Consider the following 21,897-nt stretch of genomic DNA (forward strand, 5'->3'; position numbering starts at 1 on the left):
GTGGATGGCTAGGATGTCAATGTAAATTCAGTGCTCCAAAGTGATTAGATAATTGTATCTTGATCATCCAATTTGTTTTCCAACTGCCAACCCTCAGATTCAAACAATATTTTTTTCTTTTGGGCAGTATCTGACTTTTCTCCTTTCTTTATTTTGGAGCTGAGAATTTTTTTTTAATATTTCATGTAACTGTAGCCAAGTTGCTGGATTACTTGTATTTGTTGCTGCTGCTGCAAGGCTTGTTGTTGCTGCTGTAAGGTGGATGTAAGCTGGAGTCTCTGCTGAGGAAGGCTTTGCCCGGGTCTGTTCACAGCAGAGCCAAGCTGAGACAACACTACAGGGGAGAGAGGTAGGGGAAAAGGGAGGGACAACAAGAGGATTAGATGAGGGAGAAAAATCAGGATAGGGAAAGATTGTAACAAAGGGGATCAGTAGAATCCACCTAACAGTCTGCATCAGAAACACAGCTAAATATTATGGAATAGTAAAAGGAGATAAATATACTGAGTGTTTTTCATTTACAGATTGTCTCAGTTGTAAGTATTCTAATGGATATTTCTGGAAGTTCAGTCCAATTTTTTGCAAATGTCTATTTGATTATGAAGCATTAGTTTCAATTTACAGGAGCCAGTTTTAGTTTTGGCAAATTTGTTTACTTATGTTCAGTAAAATAATACACAATATTCAAGGTTAAATGATACAATTTTATGAAAATATGTACACTAATTGATAAGTCAGCCTAATGATTAATTAGGAAATTTAAAAAAACAAAGGTAAATTAATTGGTGTAGTCCCTGAAACTCAAAGGAATAATTGAACAAAGTAACAGACATATTTTGGGGGTGGTGCAAGGTGGGTAAGCTCAAAGGTGTTAAAAGGTTAAATGCAACAAAATAAATACAAGCATTCAGATTTCTAAAGTGTTGGTGGTGACCCTTTACTACAGTGCACTTTGTATCACACTGGATGTGCCATAAGTCTACAAGGAAAAAGCATTTGTTAGCAGAAGTGCAAAGTACAAGGCAGCTGGACAGTAGGTTGTCAAAATGTAAGTGAAGCAGTAAGGAACAAGTCAGAAGATTAAAGTTTTATAGCATGTACCTGCAGCCTGTGGAGGCACAAAACCTGCTGCCAGGTTGATGACTGCAGTCTGCTGAGCTGTCAAAGCCTGTTCCTGGCTAGTTGGAGCCTGGTCAGAATTCTGCTGGACAGAACAGAGTTCCTACATCTGAGTTCTATGCATCTATGTGAAGTACTGTGAATTTGATATTTCTGCAACTTCTAGACTAAATTCAATCTCAGTAAACCAAACCAAAAAAAAAATCAACATAAAAATAGGAAGATTTAATCAGCTGATGGGCTGGATCCTAAAATTATTTTCCTGAAAGCTTTGCTATTTTGTTAAAAAATGCTGTCAATTGTAAGAAGTTCCTAGTTCCTCGATTTCAAACAATCTAATAGTCCCACCCTCTGTATGTAATTTATTTTTCAATATTTTCCTAAACTACAAGAATCCAATCCTTATGTCGAACAAAGGAAAATAAAAACTAAATATAGTTAAATACAGTTTTGGTTGATTAAGAATGACTGTAAATTAAAGAGAGCAAATCATTAAAGTTGTATGCATCACAATGCATGTTTGCCTCAACAAGCACAAAACTTTCCAGAAGTAGTACTTCAAAATAAACTAAATTCTCAGTGTTTGATTAATATGTTGCTCAAACACTTTTTAAACATTTTTCAGCTTGAAGATAAAAGGGAATTCTTAAAAATAAGCAATCTTGCTGAAACAGTATAAAACCCTGTACATCTCAAGTAATCATTTACTTGAATGGCTTATAGAAATACCATCCAGTGTTAAAATATGTAAAGAAAAAACTATTTGGCCTCAATACGATCTCGTTCTCCATCTCAATCTTCCTGCACAATATTGACAGTCCTTGATATTCTTAGTATTAAAAGATCTATCAATCTAATTGAATAAACTGAACAGCTGAGTATCCATAGCTCTCTAGAGTAGAGAAATTTAGAAGGAAACATGAAAGACAATCCTTGATGCAACAAAGCTGGCAAAAAAGAAAGCATCATGCATTTTATGAAGCAATACCATAACCCATCTTAACCAAGCCAACACAAATAAAGCAGGTTCAATGATCTGCCTTGAAAGATTGCCATTGGTACTGCTGCATTTTTGTGGATTTAATAACATGCATGGTGGCGTAGCGGTTAGCATAACGCTACTACAGTGCCAGCAACCCGGGTTCAATTCCGCTGCTGTCTGTAAGAAGCTTGTATGCTTTCCCCCCTGGGTTTCTTTCTGGTGCTCCAGTTTCCTCCCACATTCCAAAGATATATGGGTTAGTAGGTTAATTGGTCACGTGAGTATATTTGAGGCAGCACGGCCTTGTTGGTCTAGAGGGGTCTGTTACTGTGCTGTATTTCTAAATAAATAAATAAAATTCTGCTGGTAACTTGCAAAGAATACCCTATATCAAATCAACCACCAAGCTAACTGAATTTAATTAAAATATTGTTGTTGTCCAGAGTAGTTTACTTCAGCAAAACCTTAAGTGTGTGGAAGGACAGAAATCAAAACTTGCCTGAAAATTTGCATTGAAGCTAATATGTTATTAGGTAGAGAGCTGGTCCAATATAAAAGAGGCTTGTGGCAGAGAAATAACTGTACAAGTTATAGTCATAAGGAATTTCAGTCTTTATGATCACATTCTATATTTGGTGCTCCAATATATTTTACTTGCAATAGGATTTTAATCTCAGCAAAATTTGAACATTTTCATAAATGCTCACAGATCTGAAACGATGAACCATCAAATAATTAACATCTACACAAACAGTGTAGCTCTCCATATTAATAAATACAGCACAAAATATTGACTGTCTCAATAGGTGTCACTATTATGTTTAGGAATTTAATTTTTTAGTTTCTGATTCAGTTTTTGTGCTTTTTTAAAATTGTTTTGTAAAGATGAGAGTTTTTGATTTTTGAAATAAATTGCAATGACATAACTAATAACATATTCCAAATCACCCAGTGCAATTTGTGAATGTACTCATCTGAATTTATTGCTCTCAACCCAACCCAGTTCAGTCATGACTAACATTCTTTACTCAAAAGAAATCTGATTTGTCAACAGCTTACGCATTTTAAAAATCATTCTAAAACTAAAATGCTTGAATGACAATATATTGCCATATCTTATTAAGGTGTAAATAATTGATATTTGGTCATCAAGAGTAACTGAACAATGTCAGCCTTAATTATGTTGCATGATACTTTAAAATATTTACAGTGATGGCATTAGAATTAAAAATGATTGTTATATTCTAAGCCATGTAAATGAAGACATTGTTGTGGCTTTAAACAGAACCCAAAGGACTAAGTCAAAGACTATATAATGTTAATATTTGTATGTTCAGTATTTGCAGGCTATCTCTGGATCACACCAAATGAGACCAGAATACTGGTTAATTCTAAACCAATAACATGATTTACTACCTTAAAGAAAACATTCAAATATGTACTGAAAACATTAAAATATTTTGCAATCTAATCCTATCAATAATCTTAATGGCAAGCACAACTTACAAATTCATAGATTCTATCTATAAATGCTTGGATATTAGACATGCAGGCTAATTGAGACACTTAATTATGTAATATTTAACATATGGTATGTTTTTAGAGTTTAGGATAAAAAAGTTCCCATATCACTTTTTGTATCAATATACATTCTATAGAATTTTGTCTCTAAATGGCAATAACAAAATGAAATTACCAAATGCCATTTTTTTTTAACTACCAATGCTACAAATCAACCTATAAGATACAGTATGTATAAAAAGTATTCATCCCCCTTGGAGTTTTCATGTTTTATTGTTTTACAACATTGAATCAAAGTGGATTTAATTTGGCTTTTTTAACACTGATCAACAGAAAAAGACACTTGTGTGTCAAAGTGAAAACAGATCTCTACAAAGTGATCCAAATTAATTACTAATATAAAACAAAGTAATTGATTGCATATGCATTCACCCCCTGTCATATGACACACCAAATCATCACTGGTGCAGCCAATTGGTTTTAGAAGTCACATAATTAGTTAAAAGGAGATCACCTGTGTGCAATCAATGTGTTTCAATTGATTGTAGTAAAAATACATCTGTATTTGGAAGATGCAATGGCTGGTGAGTCAGTAATCCTGGCAAAAACTACACCATGAAGTCAAAAGAACACTCCAACCAATTCCACAAAAAGGTTATTGAAAAGCACAAATCAGAAGATGGATACAAGAAAATTTCCAAGTCACTGAATATCCCTTGGAGTACAGTTAAGTCAATCATCAAGAAATAGAAAGAACATGGTACAGCTGTAAATCTGCCGAGAGCAGGCAGTCTTCAAAATCTGAGTGACTGTGCAAGAAGGGGACTAGTGAGGGAGGCCACCAAGAGACCCGACAACACTGGAAGAGTTACAAGCTACAGTGGCTGAGATGGGAGAGTGGCAAAGAGAAAGCCACGGTCGAAAAGTTTGCCAGAAGGCACGTGGGAGACTCTGAAGTCAACTGGTTCTATATCTGATGAAACCAAACGAGTTTTTAGGCTATCAGACTAAATGCTATATTTGGCGTAAGCCAAGCACCACACATAATCAAAAACACACCATTCCTACCGTGAGGCAAGGTGATGGCTGCATCATGCTGTGGGGATGTAGCAGGCTTGTGAAGGGCTTGCAAAATATTGGGAAATCCTGGAGGAAACCCTGCTGCAGCCTGCAAGAGAACTGCGACTTGGGAGAAGATTTGTATTCCAGCAAGACAATGACCCCAGCATAATGCCAAAGCTACATAGGAATGGCTTAAAAACAACAAAGTTAATGTCCTGGAGTGGCCAAACCAGAGTCCAGACCTTAATCCAATTGAGAATTTGTGGCTGGGCATGAAAAGGTTGTTCAATCATGATCCCCATTCAATCTGACAAGAGTTTGAGCAGTTCTGTAAAGAATGGGGAAAAATTGCGGTGTCCAGATGAGCAAAGCTGACAGAGACCTATCCACACAGCCTCTAGGCTGTAATTGCTGCCAAAGGTCCACCTACTAAATACTGATTTGAAGTGGGTGAATACTTAAGCAATCAATTATTTTGGTTTATATTTGTAATTAATTTAGATCACTTTGTAGAGATCTATTTTCACTTTGACACAGAAGTCTCTTTTTGTTGATCAGTGTCAAAAAAGGCAAATTAATTCCACTGCGATTCAATGTTATAAAACTTGAAAACTTCCAAGGGGCGTGAATACTTTTTATAGACACTGTATGGTAGAAAATGCCCATAGATCAACCATTTCTGTTCGCGATTTTAAATTCTGGGCTGAAAATCCCATGGACCAAATATCCTTGTTTGTAATTTTAAATTCTAGGCTGGCAGTGCTTCAATTTTACTGTTTGTTATACAAACTAGTTGGAAAACTATGCACTAGCAGCTCAACAATTTTAATAATCACCATTTCAACATCTAAAATCTTGGCATTTTAAAAAGAATTCAACTGTGTACTGTGGTCTGTTCATTAATTATAAGTAATTTGAGTTACTAGTTTTGTAACAAAGAAAATGCACCTGTTCTCCCTGCTGCTGAGGGCTGGAAGTTGCAGACTGTTGGGATGATTGTAGTTGAGAAAACTGAGGGAGCTGTTGCTGCTGCAGTGGATTGTAGATCACTGGTGGACCACTTGACAGCTGAGATAGGATTAAAAATGTAAAATAAAGACAAACTACTATCTAAATTTGGATTATATGGTATTAATGACAGTATATTACTACAGCCTCTTTTGTTACAGAAGTTCTTCATTAAGAACCCACTTATAAATCAAATTATTACCATTTTTTGAAAAGCAAATGTCAAGGCCATTCCACTGCAAGTTTATTAAAAGTCTTGTTTAGGATTTGTGAGAACAACTTGGATAGATTTACTTCCTAACGCCACTTGCCTTAAACTGAATGGCTTGTGGACACTTCAGAAGGCACCAAGGAATGAATGGAAGAGAATGGTCTTGCCTGGGTTAGATCAGCTGGAAGGATATTAAGTGAATCTGATCTAATTTTGAGTAAGTGTCGTTGACCCGAATGTTAATTGGTTTCTCTTTCCACAGATGCTGTTTGCTTTGTTGTTCCAGCATTTCTGCTGTATTGGTGATTAATTGTTTAATGACATATCTTTAAGAGAAAGTTGATCATTTCAACTTCAACTGCTATTCATGATGGGATACAAACATAGGATTTCCAACTTGTGAGTCAACACCATACCCTTTACGAGGTGCTATACCCCATGTGTGCATGCTTTGTATAAACATTTCACAGATGTCCACTTTTCAGAGGAGTTTCTGCCGTAGGTTACCAAAGAGATAGTTAAAAAGAATGTTGTATTTTTTTCTGGAGCAGACTCCTTTGATCTTTGGTTACAAATCTGAAGTTTTGTCTATGAGCAATTATAATTGAGCCACCATTAGTCTTTCATATATGTAAATTTATTTCATCAGATTTGAGCCACAATAGTCTTGTTGAATGTGGAATGCCTTCAAGTCACACCACTTAATAGGATTTTCAGTTTAGGCTTCTACTAATAAACCTTATAACATCTTTTGAACAAATTCCTAGATCTCACTGTACAGCACGTAGTACTTCAACTGCACGTGGAGTGTGTATATCAAATAACCTGGCATCAGATCCTGATCAACGATAATTAATTTTAATTCGGCTTTGCCACTATCCTCTGAGAAAGGCAGATTGTTGATAATGCTTTGCACAGTTGACCGGTTTTTGTTTGATACATCTCAGTAAAATATTCTATTTCACTGCAAAGCAACAATATTAATATCATACTTTATTTACCAATCATGCAAAATTCTGATTTGTCTGATGAGAAAAATGTTGATGAGGTAAATAATTTATTTATGCATATATTGCTGATAACAATTAGTTTTGCATTAAATTAAGTTGAGAAACATTTGTAAACACCACTCTTCAGCACTGTGCCCATATTTAAGGAGAATTGAAAAATTGTTGCCAGAGCCTTGGTGATGGAGTATGTCTCCTTGCTGAACAAAATGACTTTTCTATATTGAATACTGCATCTTGGCCTGAAACGTGGACTGTTCATTCATTTCCATAGATGCTGCCTGGCCTGCTGCGTTCCTCTAGCATTTTGTGTGTACTGCCTTCTATCATATTTTTTCATTTCTCTTGTTCTGTGTTACGAACTAACCTATGTTTGTTCATTCAATCACTTTGCTCATTTCCTTTTTCAATTCTCCTCTGTACTTTGTTTTCAGCTTGATTCTGCATTATTATGAGTTTTATTTAAGTCTACATTTACTCAGTTACAGCAGCGTAGCAATTAGCATGACGCTATTACAGCTTGGGGTGTCTCAGTTTGGAGTTCAATCCCAACATCCTCTGGAAGGAGTCTGTACGTACTCCCCATAGAATTCACGGGCTTCCCTTGAGCGCTCCAGTTTCATCCCACATTCCAAAGATATGACAATTTACAATGACCAATTAGCCTGTGATTAGGTTAGGGTTAAATCAGGATTGTCAGAGGCTGCTGAGGTGACCCTGCTCAAAGGGCCTACTCTAGATTATACTGTTAAATAGATCTTTAATCAATAGAGAGATCTAGCTTTGTATGTAGATCTTTTCTCACCTGTGCAAATGTGGCTACGCCAATCTCCTATTAAAAATCTTCCATTTAATATTATTAGCATTCTCATTAAATAATGGCCTCTAGTGGATATCTATCAGTCTAATATCCATCCTAATGGATTTGGTATCCTCAACTACATCAGCTCTTTCCAGTATGTTTTTATCAATTCTATTACAATTTTTTATTTCTCCACTTTTCTCCTTCATGATAAAATCAACATAAATTGAAAAAATAACTAGATTTTTGTTCATTCCTTAGTATTCAGTGGGATGTGTATTGCTCTTTCATTAGCTAATACAAATATGGTTAACAAATGGAGTTCAAGTTTTTTAGGTGTACACATACATATATAATTAGTGGAACAAGTCCTTCCTTGAGTATTTCCAAGTGAACAATTAAAGGTAATGACATTATTATGCTGTCCACTCATGATCAAAAATAAATTGGGTAGTATTATGCAAGGAGAATGTGTGTGCACGCACACTATGCACTATTAGATACCAAGATAATGTTAAGTTTTCAGACAGTCTGAAACTTTTTCCAAAGACATTCAATGTTTCGTAACAAGGGTGTGGATTTACAAATGACCATTTCTTTGGATAAATAATTTGTTGTGCCACAATGCATTCCTAGTGACTGGTTGAATGATATGCTGAAAGATATTGATGATTCTCATGTGGGAAATTTTCAGTGTTTATACACAGAACTGATTTTTCTTGTGGAATCTTTTGTTGGAGGCCTTATCTATCACTGGACTATTCCATACACCAGGTTTTAACAATTACATTGCTAAATATGGGGACGTCGTCACTGCCCTAACTTGTCATACCTAAGCATGCTGGAGCTGGGAACCATTCACTTTGTACATCAGATGAATGGTCAATTTCTTGAACATGAACAACATTCAAGATACCTTGTGAGTTCAAAATAATCCAGTATGCAAGCATAAAATATTAAAGCTAATGTTGGCAATTGAGCTGGAAGCAAATAGTATAGTGGCAAATCCTCTTGCACTGTGCAAGATGACACAAAAAATCTTCTTTAAAGATGTTATGCAGAAACTGACAGATTATTTTATCAAGCTATTGGAATAAGCCGAAATCTGTAATCTTGGTACACGGAGTGAGAACTGGGGTGAGTATAGATTTAATTAAAAAGCTTATCCATGTACTGCATTTTCATGCCTTTTTGAATCGTGCCTTATACAATTGTTTTGCATGTTAATTGTTAGATCAACAACTGATACAACTACCAATCATCATGACAACTTTAATGAGGAAGGACTAGTTGAGACAACTTGTGGTAGATTGAAAGAATGCTTTCACTGTTGATTCTTTGGAGTCATATCTTATCACAGTGTTGGAAAAGTATGACAATACCTTCAGAATGAACTCCACTGACATGACAGGATACAATTTGAACATCTGCAGCAAAATAGTTTTTTGTTGCTTTAAAGAGTCAAGTAAAGATAGCCTAGAACAAAAGGTATGTTTGTGAATACCAGCATAGGGAATCTGGAGTCCATTATTAAGGGTGGGGTTTTGGGGTACTTGGAGACACTTGGTTTCCTTAAGGGGAAGTCTTGCCTGACAAATCTGTTGGAATTTTTTGAGAAAATGACAGGATAGACAAAATAGAGTCAGTGGATGTTGTGTACTTGGCAAGATGCTGCACTTGAGGCTACTTAGTAAGGTAACAGCCCATAGTATTACAGAAAAGATATTAGCATAGACAGTGTGTAACATAGATAGAGATTGGTTGACTGGCAGAAGGCAAAGAGTGGGCCTTTTCTGGTCGGCTGCCTGTGATTATTGGTGGTCCACAGGGGTTGGCATCATGTTATAGGTCAATGATTTGGATGCTGGAATTAATGGCTTGGTTGCTAAGTTTGTGAATGATACAAAGATAAGTGGAAGAGCAGGTATTGATGAGGAAGCAATGAGTCTGCAAAAGGACTGCGACTGGGGAGAATGGGCGAAGAAGAGGCATAGACTATTTTCTAAATGGTGAAAAATTCACATTCAGAGTTGCAAAGGGACTTGGGAGTCCCCATGCAGGATTCCCGAAGGGTTAACTTGCAGGGTGAATCAATGGTAAGGAAGGAATATGCAATGTTAGCATTATTTTGAGAGGATTAGAATATAAGCAAGAAGTAACACTGAGGCTTTATAAGGCATTGGTCAGACTGCATGGAGTACGTGAGCAGTTTTGTGCCCCTTATCTAAGAAAAGAAGTGTTGGCATTAGAGAAGGTCCAGAGGAGATTCACGAGAATTATTTGGGAATGAAATGGTTAACATGAGGGCCTGGGCCTGTAGTTGCTGGAGTTTAGAAGAATGAGTGGGGATCTCATTGAACCCTATAAAATATTGAAAGGCTTACATAGAGTGGATGTGGAGAGCTTGTATCCTATAGTGGGGGAGTCTAGGACCAGAGGGCACAGCCTCAGAATAGAGGGACTTCCATTTAGAACAGAAACAAGGAGGAATTTCTTTAGCTAGAGGATAGTGAACCTATGGTATTCATTGCCACAGATGGCTGTGGACATCAAGAAATCGGATATATTTAAAGCAGAGTTTGATAGGTTCCTGATTGGTAAAGGTGTCAAAGGTTACATGGGGAAGGCAGGAGAATGGGGTTGACAGTGATAATAAATCAGCCATGATAGAAAGCTGGAGAAGACTCAATGGGCCAAATGGCCTAATTCTGCTCTTTTGTCTTATGGTTCAAAACTGATGCAACCATTAGAAGCTTACCTAACCAGAACATAATATTTGCTACATGGTGGATAGTGTTTTTGGAAGGAATGTACACATTATATAAAAAAGAAATAAATTTTTAAATATACTTAGGACTCATCTACTGATTGCTATCTGTAGATCTGGTACTTGTAAAGCTGGCCCTGTGCCCTACTTTGACTTTTTGTAATAGATATATCTATATACATGTACACGTTGAGGAATCAATCGCTGTCTGTGATCAGTTTCTAAAACACTTGTGCCAGTGGCTCCCTGTTGTGCACAGTTCTAATAGAGCAACCTTTGTACAGAGCTGCGCCTTTTAACTTCAAAAGGTTTATTGCTCATGAGTTTCAGTGGAAGTAGTTTCTTAGCCAACATTATTTTGAAAAGCGTTTAGACATTTTGATGTGCTTATTAATTCATGTTAATGCTTTTAGAGTTCTATAGGGCATATTAATATTTATTGGGGTGTGTATAGGGTACAAAAGAGGGGGTCAACTTTATTTGCCCCTATCCCTAGCAAATAAAGAAGTGTTAATGTAAATTACATCAATGTTACTTTTGACCTTGCCACTAATCCGTTCCACAGAAGAATATGAAAAACACCACTTCACTGTGTGCCAAGAATGGCAATATACACTTAAAAAACAACTGGTTAGTAAGTATACATTTTTTCATGTTATGTACTGTACATAATTGTAAAGATCAGGAAACTGGAATCTAATTAATAGAGAGTTCAAATGTGACTAAAAGCAAAGTACATCAGTGCACCACTAAAAGGCAGAATTGGTGACAAAGACAATAAACTACTCAAGAACATCATCTTTGAGAGGAAAAGCTACAGTTATTTTCTATTGTGGATCTGCTGGCTCATATTCAGTACTCTGATAATGGTATTCATGTGTACCTGTACACAAGAGCGTCACCTTCCTGTTAGAGTAACAATGACAGTTCTGGAAAAGGTCCTGAGGTGGACTTGTTTTCCTTGATAGACTTCGCAATGTTAGATTATGTGTCATTGGGTTTGCTCTATAGTCACTTGTTCTAAAGTAACCTCATAAATGACATAATTAAACAGAAGGGCACTGGGACAATAGGTTAGGAAACTTTGTATGTTATTTTCATCTTCACATGTCCCAAACCAACTCCACCTCTGTCTGATGTGGCAGGCTGATCCAAGTAAGAAATGTGAAAAGTAGTTTGTTTTTTAAAAAAATCAGAATAGTTTTCAGATAATAATGTGAGACATGCGAATGTGAAGAATTTAATACCTGAGAATACATAAAAGTCACAACCGATATACTTTTTGAATGGAATATAGTAAAAATAAGTGCTAAGAATGTATATGGGGATCTGAATACCTAAAAACAATATAGTGTTATCAAATTTGCAAAGAACAAACTACAGGTTAATAGAAGTTTTATCCAATCAGTGATGTGTGTCACATTTAAAAAATGTTTTAAGTCAACTTTTAACATTTAAGTTGGGGAGGGGTGCATTTGAAGTTCAAGACCCATACTCATTTTGTTCTGGTAAAATTTTTAAATCAAGAGAAATGAAAGATTAACAAGAATGTGGTAGTAATATTAGGAATTCTGAATTTCAAGTTAATTTCGGATCAGAACTGGTACTTTACCTTTCATTCTAAACATGCAATATTCTGCATTTCAAAAATACTAGCTAGAAACATGAGCCACCTCAGATAAGTTATGGCACAATAACCTGAATATGAAGGTGATGAATGAAAATAATGGATGACACTATAATAAAGGAACCCTACCTGAAGCAAATTCAGAGGTCTGAAACCAGGAGCATTTTTTAAACCAACAAATGAACCACCTGCAGAGAAAGCAGTGATATATTAGGTACTATGAATTAAATTATTTGATTCAAAAGCAGTTATGTTCTGGTGCAAGGCCTTCTTCAACATATGGTTACATGCATTATCCTCAACCTATGTAGTTTCTCGTCATTCTAAATAGTTTGAAAGGTCCTGATGCTGGTATATTTTTAATGATTTAGAACATGGCTCTGAGAGAAATTCAAATATTCATCTGGAGCCTAAAATCTACATTGAATTAATTTGGTATTATATCATCTTTGATAAATCCAAGTAATTTGATTTAGCAATGCCTCAGTACATTTACATTCTGATCAATATCGGAAAAATACTGCTTTGCAAAACAAGTTTTGGCACCGAGAATAATTGCCAAGGATGTATATGAATGTATAATTGAAGCCCAGTGGTGTCAAAGCTACTGTAACTGGATCTAGATCAACATGGAAAGTGGGCAAAGGGATGGCAGATATTATTTAAAAGATACATTCAAAATGATGCATTTTGGGACATTCAATCAGGGCAGAATATACAGAAAGAATGGCCGGTCCTAGAGAGTGTTGTAGGTCAGAGAAACTTAAGTGCACATACATATTTCCCTGAACATGGTGACACAGGTCGACAAAGGGTTGTAGAAGGCATATAGCATGCTTGCCTTAACCTGTCAGGGCACTGAGTAAAAGAGTTAAGAAGTGACGCTACAGCGGTATAGATATCGGAAAGATAGCACCTGGAATTTTGTACGCAGTCTAGTTGCCATACTAGGAAGGATGCAATTAAACTTGAGAGGATGCAGAAAAAAATTCTAGGACTGAAGGACTTCTGTTATGAGGAGACACTGGATAGTAATTTTACAGAGGTTTATAAAATCATGATGGGCATTGATAAAGTAGATGGTCACAGTCTGCTTTCCCAGGATAGGAGAGTTTAATGCTAGAGGGCATAGATTTAAAGTGAATAGGGAAAGGATTTAAAGTGGATTTGAGGGACTGATTTTCACAGAAGCTAGTTGCATACACAGTTACCATGTTTAAAAGATATTTGCACAGGTGCACAGATAGGAATGTTTTTAGAGGATTATTGGCCAAATGAATGCAAACAGGATTAGCTGAGGAAGGCACCTCGGTTGGCATGACAAGTTGGGCTAAAGGTCCTTTTCTGTGCTATAGAACACTGGTGCTCTGCTGAGGCAGAAATTGTGTCTTTTTGTTTGAATTATACAGAATCAAAAAATTTACGGAAAGAGGCCGTTTGGCCTATCATGCTGTCCTGGCACATCTCATTACCCTTCTGCTGAAAAATTTGTATAATGTATACACTGTATAATGTGATCTTCGCTGCTTTGTAAAAGAAATACAATGGCATCCACATCGAATGTTTGATTCTTGCATCCAAATTTTAGATAGTCAGATTGAACATTGTATTTTATGAGATGAAGTGACTGCTGACCTGAACATAGGTGTTGCAATCTCTTTAGGGGTCAATCTGCACATTCAAATATTAATTTTACTCTAGCATCAGCCAGGATCTTTGGCATCCAGCAACAGTGCGGAAATCAATTAGGTTCGGCACTCAATCACATGAAGAATTCTCATGAAATTAACTCTTCCCTCTTTAATGATATCTCTATTTGCACTTTACGACTCATATATGAGGACCAAAAGTAATTGTCAACTGCAAGGTCCACACCAAAAATTATGTCAGCTCAGACAAAAAGTCTTAGGTGCAACAACAAGAAAACTGATCCTTTAACCAATCATCAAGCACAAATTTTGTAATTAAGCAGTATAATAAATATTACATTTGATTTGTTTATCAGATTAAGCACATTGTATTTCTAATCAATTTGGATTTCTAATCAAGGCTTAGAAATTCAATTAGACTTAAAATAGCTATTCAGAATTAATGTAAGCTATTTATAAAGTATCAAGTTACTGTATTTTAAAAGATACCTGAAAATGTGTTCACTTTAATTTGAATTTCAATTAAAATGACTGAAAGCTGAACTTGTGAGTCTTGCATTAATAAGCTAAATTTATTCTGTTTAGGCACTTTCTTTATATTTACAATAAGCAAAATACTGCAGTCAGTTATCCAGATATTCAGCTGACTTCACCGATTAACTGTCATAGAAACAAATTCAAAGCTGTTGTAAATTTCAACAGCTTTTAAGTTCTCTGCTGCTGAGTTAGTTCCAGATTAACACTTTGAAACATCATTCAATTCAGTTTGATTGAATTATTTCACAGCTGCTTCAAGACACCTCATTCGTCCATTTTTGTTCAATATCCCTCAATGCTATTAACCAACAAAAGTCTACCGATCTTGATCAATTCAATTAAAATCTGCAGCTTCTTGAATGCCAGTCCTTCAGATTTCTGCAATTCCAAGTTCAAAAGTGCATCCTAATTTCATGCCAAGTTTTGGAACACTGATTTTATTATTATGATTCCCTCAGAGGATGAAGCTTATCAATATCTACCCCATCAAGTCTCCTTATTATACATGAATTATATCACCTCCTAATCTTCATTATTTAATGGAATATAAACCTAGCCGATGAAACCTGTGCTCATCTTTTAATACTTCCAGTTTCAGATATCATTGTGTTTTGCTATCATAAAGCACTTAATAATGTCCAACCATGCAAGAAGAAATAATTTTATAGAACACTGATTATCTAAGGTCTTTAGAATAACTCCATATGAAAAAATATATAGACATCATTATGACATTACAAATAGAAGAGAGAGCTCCTTTGATTCCATACCCCATTGAAAAAAAACAAGAACCTGTATGACCTGAAACCAGTTTTAAATGACTTCTCACCCTACTATCCCATATAGTAAAATGACCAATATCAGACTCTTCTTAACTGTAGTCATATTAACTTTGTTAAATCTAAACTGTAATCCACCACTATCAATTTAAAAACTAGGCAGGTGTTCTGAAAGCAGATATGGAAATGGTGCAAGTCTATTTAACCTTTCAAAGGGCTTCTTCCTTGTGGTGAGAGTAACAGAATATATCCATTCAGAACTGTCCATCAACTGCTATGTTGTCAGCTTGGCTTAAATGTTTGCAGCATAGGACACAAACTACTGTTGAGATTTTATAATCTCAACAGTACGAGAGGAGTAACAACACGGGCCTCAGAACATGTATCTAACAAAAACGTTGTAGCATGAAAAAAAAAGAGGATGCTGGAAATACTCAGAAGGTCTGGCAGCCTCCAGAAGATACTGCCAAACCAGCAAATTTTCAGTATTCTCTGCTTTTATTACCGATTTCCACCATGAGCAGGTATTTTTTTTCATTGCTCTTCAAGAACACTGTCCATATTATGTGGCAATAAATACAAGACTGCCATTTTAAAAATTAATACTGAACAAATACTACATTTTTATTGGTTTTCTTGCCATATTAACATATATAGGTCTACTTCTGGAGCATACTATTCTGGTCTATTTCTATTACTATCTTTATAGTACTATTTTTTATACAGCTTCCTACACAATGCCAAACAATGCTGATAAAACTTTTTACTGAGAAATAAGTGCATAACCTGAACAAATTAATCTGGAAATGTGCAGAAAACAAAGATAACCAGAGTTCAATGTCAATTGTTAAAAATACTTTATTAACAGTATAATTTATTTAGTACTGACCTGCTTGGGCTGCAGATTGCATAGCAGCTGGGAGAGAGCTTGGCACCAGTCCTGCTGGTGGTATAATGCTGCTTAGGTTTATACCAGTAGGGGTTATGGCACCAGAATTGCTCCCCAACATGGGGTTTGAACCACTCATTAATGACTGTGCTCCACTGGAAGGGAGAAAAAAAAACAAAAGCATTGTCCGTATGTCTCTTATTCCTTTCAGCTATTTGACCACTTTTTCAGCATTAGTTTTGGATAAGCATGCTATATTGTACAGTTGAAGAATTGGGAAAGTTAAAACCTAACAGGGTTGTAGAAAATAAATCCCACCAGAAGTCATGAAAAACATTAGTGAATATAGATCAGTAGCGGTGTTGTCATCATAATGTAGGGTGGTGGTAGTAGCAGTAATTAGAAAGGAATTGCTAGGTGAATCATTAGAATCAGAGAATGCCTTCCACAGGAAGAAAATCATTCAACAAAATATGACTAACACCATTCTCGGCAGTAAATGCAATCATCATACTTTAGAAACATTTCAGGGAAGATCAAAGATTAAATAGGTCTGTGAAATCTGGATTTATTTTCTGTTTGACAACAACTCTCTCAGAAGTTGCCAAACAATTACCAAACTTCACCTGATGTTGATGCATTTTTAAAATGAAAATTTTAAATGTTCAAACGGGTAGTGACTGCATATGACGTTACAAATCTTCACTCTTTTCAAACAACGAAATACTGATATCGATTAATCTTTGTATATGCCATTGTGAAGCCAAGACAATCTGAAGCATTACATTGCGTGGTACACAAGAAAACACACAAAGCTATCTAATGAAGTTGGGTGCAAATTTGCTTACTCTTTGGGACTGATTTTATGATTAGTGACAGAGAGGATCCCTTCATGCAACTGAATGATTAAACCCTTTCACTACAACTCTGAAGTAACCAAAATAAGGTAAACCCAAGGAAAATTATTACAATCATAGAAGATTAAATGTTACAAAGACAAGATAAAGTGGCTTCGCACAATGTGGTATGAATGCTCTGTTATAACGCAATAAGAGGAATCTTTGAAGGCAAATACAAGAGATTCTGCAGATGCTGGAAATCCAGACCAACACACACACAAAATGCCAGAGGAACTCAGCATTTCGGGCAGCATCTATGGAGAAGAATAACAGTCAACATTTTGGGCTGAGACCCTTCATTAAGACCAATGCAGTAAAACACAAACACAGTGTATTTATTTCTGGGTGTATTGTTGTGGTACATGAATTTTAGTGTTTTGCAGTTAACCAGCATATTGTCTGAACGAGCCACAATAAAAGTCTAAATTATTGAATACAGATAAAATTTCACTTCAATATCATTAATTATATATCCAGTTAAATGTACTAAAAGATTCATAAATTTTCTTACCAAACAGACCCCACTACATTGATGAAGTTGAGACTTGCTGGGTTTGTCATCACCTGGGTGGATGAACTCCCTGTTGTAATGGAATTTACCATGGTGGAAAGAGGAATGGTCATTACTGGCAGAGCTTGACTGAGAGCCAACTGCTGCTGGGCAAAAGGGGTTAAAAGGGTCTGCGGGTTGAGGCCTGATTCTTGTATAGAAGGGGTAGCTGTGGGAGTGGCTGTAGATACGGGGGTTTGAGCATCAGAAGGGTGTGGAGTTGATGAAGGGGTGTTGGTTGGTGTAGGGGTAGATGGCTTGGGTGTCCCAGATCCTGCTCATTAAGAAAAGAAAAAGTGCCAGGTTATTACTTAAAAACTGATGTAAAGATTTTATGCAAAACTGAGCAAAAAAAAAAGCATTTAATGTTAATGCTGAGGGAGGAAATGTGTTTCAAAAGAATAGACACAACGACCTGCAATTGCATAGCTGTCAAGCACATTTCAAGGCCATATGCAAACTTTAAATCAAATCATTTTCCATTTATTTTGAGTGATACAATCGTTTCACACATTGCAGATGGAGTATACAACTTAGAAAGCTATACTTTGAAAAAACCTGACACTGCTTCCGAAAAAATGCGTAATCTAAATCAATTTACTGCAACTTTTATGCTCTGCCTATGCACACTGAAATAATATTTAATAGAGAGCATACAGTATTGTATGATTTTTTTAATATTGTTCTTGCCATACATTAAACACCATTGGGTCAAATAGACTTACACATTCTCCCAAATGGTAATCTTGCAATACATATACCATAGTGGCCATACATGCAAAAGAAGCAAAATGACCTTATTGTGTACTACTAATATATTTTAGTGACTATAAAATTGATAATTTTACAGATTATTGATGAGAACAACTTGTACCATAGATAAGAATACATTTTAATAATGATTGCACATATCAAGCTTATTAAAGGTCTTCCAAATTTTACTTCTAAAATGCAAGGACCATATGTAATAATTTTTGTAGGATCATAGTCTAACATGCAAAGTTTGCTTTTTTTATAATATATTTTAACAACAGAAGAGTTAATTAGTTTAGACTTTTACAAATTTACAAATCAACTACTTTAAAGAGATCTGAACAAAAATTTGTGTCATTTATAAACAGTGTCACCCCACTATTATCTAAAAGAGGATTGATGCCATTTTTAATATCCTTCTATCAAGTAAGTGGCTCTACAGGCATTCTAAAGATATTCCTTTAATATAGTGGGCAAAATAAGGTTTGCTGATGCTTATGGCAAATTAACTCTCCAAACCAAGATGTAATTTGTGACTATATGCTCAAAGACTCTAGGTAGAATAATGTACAGGGTATTGCCTTAGCTCCTTTCAGCACCTTAACAATTATTCTGAAATGTTAAAATTATTAATTTAATTTCAGGTGTTTTTAGTCAGTATAAATACAAGACTGATGTAATATACAGTCACCATCAATTGTTGTGAGGCATAAGCTGTTGTATTCGAAACATCTCCACACTTCAGCTTCTTAAGGATGTATTAATATGTTTACTTGCTCATACCCCAGTTCTGAAAAAGGATCGGTTCCAAAGGGATTAATCTGTATTTTCTCTACAGACGCTGATAGATTTGCTGCAGATTTTTAGTATCTTCTCATTTTGTTTCAGACTTTTTGTCTTTTTTTATATACATGTAATTATGTTAACAAGATCAATTCGAGAAGTCAGCAAGTCAACTAATTATAATGAAAACAATGTACGTTGTATGAACATGAAGATTATTTTTCATGGTCTTTCTATCATCAGATGAAATTGTTACTGCCTTTCCCACCTCTTTTTAGTGCCCATCGAAAGTAGTTTAGTTATACTTATTTACAAAAGCTTTGAAGCTAATTTTCATAAAATATGAATTCCATTCATAAGACTAAATAGTGAAATACGGGCTCCAATAAGTATTATGAGATCCAAAATTCAAAAAAGCAATTGATCAGATGCTCTGAAAATCTCAGAATACTGTTTCTTCAGCTATCAAAGCTAATCACTGACAGCCTGAAAATCCAAAGTGGAAAATAACAAGTTGTGATAGTCATGCAAATACGACATTTTGACTCAGTCACTTACAATACTAATGCATTTTGTAAAGCCTTCTACAAACAGTAGCAGTCCATTTAAATAGAATGGAACACAAAAGACACAGACGGGTTGAAAGTAGTCAACAATCCCCTCAATATTCTTTCATGGTTCATGAAGCAATATAAAGCAATTTAACCTACAAGTCAAATAAAGAATTTCAAAAGAGTGTATATTGTTGACAGATGCAGATAAATTAAAGTTGCAGAAAGTGAAAAAAGTCCCCAAGGAGGGTTAGGAGGAGGATACCAAAAGAATTGACTCCCTGAGATTATTTTCATTTTAAAAAATGAAGGGCTATTTCAAGTAGTAAATATATTCTCAATAATTTATAAATGATGGCAAATTTTGAACAGCATATCCTGCACAACTGAAGTCGTTATGCTTGGAGAGATTTACCGACTTTAAGTGTATACATGATTAGTTAGTATACTTAGTAAATCTTGAAAAGTGCCCAAATAGAGATAGGGAATTGATATTAGCCTTGTAGCATGTACCAAATGAATACTAAAGAAATATTATGCACTCTATCTGCTCATTATACTTCCTTTCTGATACAAAGTTGAATTAATATCATTGATACCAAATGTCAGGAGGAGCTACAACACAGAAACACCCACATTTTCAAGACAAGAAACAAATTGCATTCTAAAAAACATACTACCTCATGCTAAATCTAATGAACACAGGAAACAATCTCAGTAATTTTGTCCATGTACAATGAAAATGCTAAATAATCATACAATAGTGTAGATAAGGAAATGTCACTTGGAGGATTGAACTTAATTTGGTTCCACCATTGGAAATCTGCAACATGTTCACCAAAGCATCTTGGTGTCGGGAGAAAATTACTGGACTTCAAATTTAATTACCATTGCCTCTGTCACTTTAACAGAAAAAATAGTTTTATGGAACAATTTATTGAGACGACACATTTATTTTTGAAGGTAACTCCACTTTTCCAAGGCAATTTACCTCCATAGCAGAAGAAATGTTAGATCAAAGTTCTGGCTGAATAATCTGAAGTCAATTTGCCACAGTTAAAACCCTGCTATTCACCTTGGAAGGTAGCTATTCCATTCAGTGTAAATTGAGTTTAGCTAGAAAACTCAATAAAGGCAATAAACCCTAATCCGTAACCCTTTAGCTACACGGAAAGATGGAAGAGAAAATTAAGTAACAATTAAACAATTAAAGCAGGGATGTAGATGTTGCATCCAACAGATTTTTTCTGTGTATCTCATATTTTATGTAACTGAAAGTGTAAGCCAGACATAAATTTTAAAAATTGTGAAGTAAAACAAGATAAATTATGATAATGTAAATATATTATCTCTAACTATGGAAAATATTTATTGAAGGTAGCATTAACATGTATAACATGAATTATAAGAGCAAGAACTCTTCATGAGAATTTTGTTTTATTTTTCCATTTTGAAAGAAAATTTATGGAAAAAATGAAGATAGTTTAAAATTTTATGTTAACTTTTTCATGATTTAGCTTCTTTGGCATTTCAATGCACAGAAATTAGAGCATGGTAATTCTCAACACCCAGTTTTCAAAAACATTCATCCATATTTTGGATAGGCCATTATCTTTCAAGAAAGTTTATATTGTCTCAGCTGGAATCTTTAGAAGAAATAGGGAAATGTTGTGAATACTCATGAAGATTGCATCAATCTTGATTCCATTTGTAAATAGTGTTTAATTTTAAAATTTATACAATCTTGTAACATTCAAGAAAACTCTTGACTCATGTTTACTGCCTCTTGTTCTCAAATGGTTGGGTCTAGCATAAACTTACAAAAATGGTGATACGCAAGGCTTTCATAAATTTTGAATGTAAAGTTATTTAAGGACTAATGCTGACTTATGCTCACTGCCCTAGCAATACAAGGTTTCTTTTGTAGGCTAATTACTGAGAAAATAATATTTTAAACACTTAGTTTAATAATGCTTAGCAGTATTTTAAAACAAATCAAACACTGGACACTTATGATAATGTTCCTTCCAATTTTAATATATGTAACTCCCTTCTCACTAATTCCACAAAGCACTTGTAATTGCATTTCTCTATAGAAAATAATTGAAAAGTCATTATGAAAGAGCATGACCCTAAACAGAATAAATTCAACTGGGGGAAAATTTTACTTGTTTTTCCACTCTGATGTAGAAATAAACTAGACATCTAAGGGCACGCACACATTGGATGTCACAAAATTAACATGCACTTACATCAATGCGCAAACGGTAGCCCTATAAATAGAGATCATGACAATTCAATACCTTGCACTGTACTGCACTGAATTCTAAAAGTAAACTTCCCATAGGACAATTACTTTTAACAAGTGTCACATGTATTTTCACAAAGATATTCTCAAATA

The 21,897-nt window shown here is 35.1% G+C and overlaps 1 protein-coding gene across 14 annotated transcripts in view; it reads right to left on the reverse strand.

The window, feature by feature from the left end:
• Positions 1-21,897, reverse strand: part of supt20 (SPT20 homolog, SAGA complex component) — a 56,025-nt gene that overhangs the window by 998 nt on the left and 33,130 nt on the right. For 6 of the 14 annotated variants that reach the window (XM_073043916.1, XM_073043909.1, XM_073043908.1 and 3 more), the window contains 6 exons: positions 17,371-17,683; positions 15,961-16,115; positions 12,236-12,294; positions 5,633-5,752; positions 1,102-1,201; positions 213-334 (listed from right to left, as the gene is read on the reverse strand). In XM_073043916.1, coding sequence (XP_072900017.1) covers positions 213-334; positions 1,102-1,201; positions 5,633-5,752; positions 12,236-12,294; positions 15,961-16,115; positions 17,371-17,683 — 869 coding nt within the window. The remainder of the gene's footprint in view (positions 1-212; positions 335-1,101; positions 1,202-5,632; positions 5,753-12,235; positions 12,295-15,960; positions 16,116-17,370; positions 17,684-21,897) is intronic. The other 8 variants (XM_073043917.1, XM_073043912.1, XM_073043911.1 and 5 more) reach the window with 5 other exon arrangements.

This window comes from Hemitrygon akajei, chromosome 4 (genome assembly GCF_048418815.1).
Source record: "Hemitrygon akajei chromosome 4, sHemAka1.3, whole genome shotgun sequence".
Classification (NCBI taxonomy): Eukaryota; Metazoa; Chordata; class Chondrichthyes; order Myliobatiformes; family Dasyatidae; genus Hemitrygon; species Hemitrygon akajei.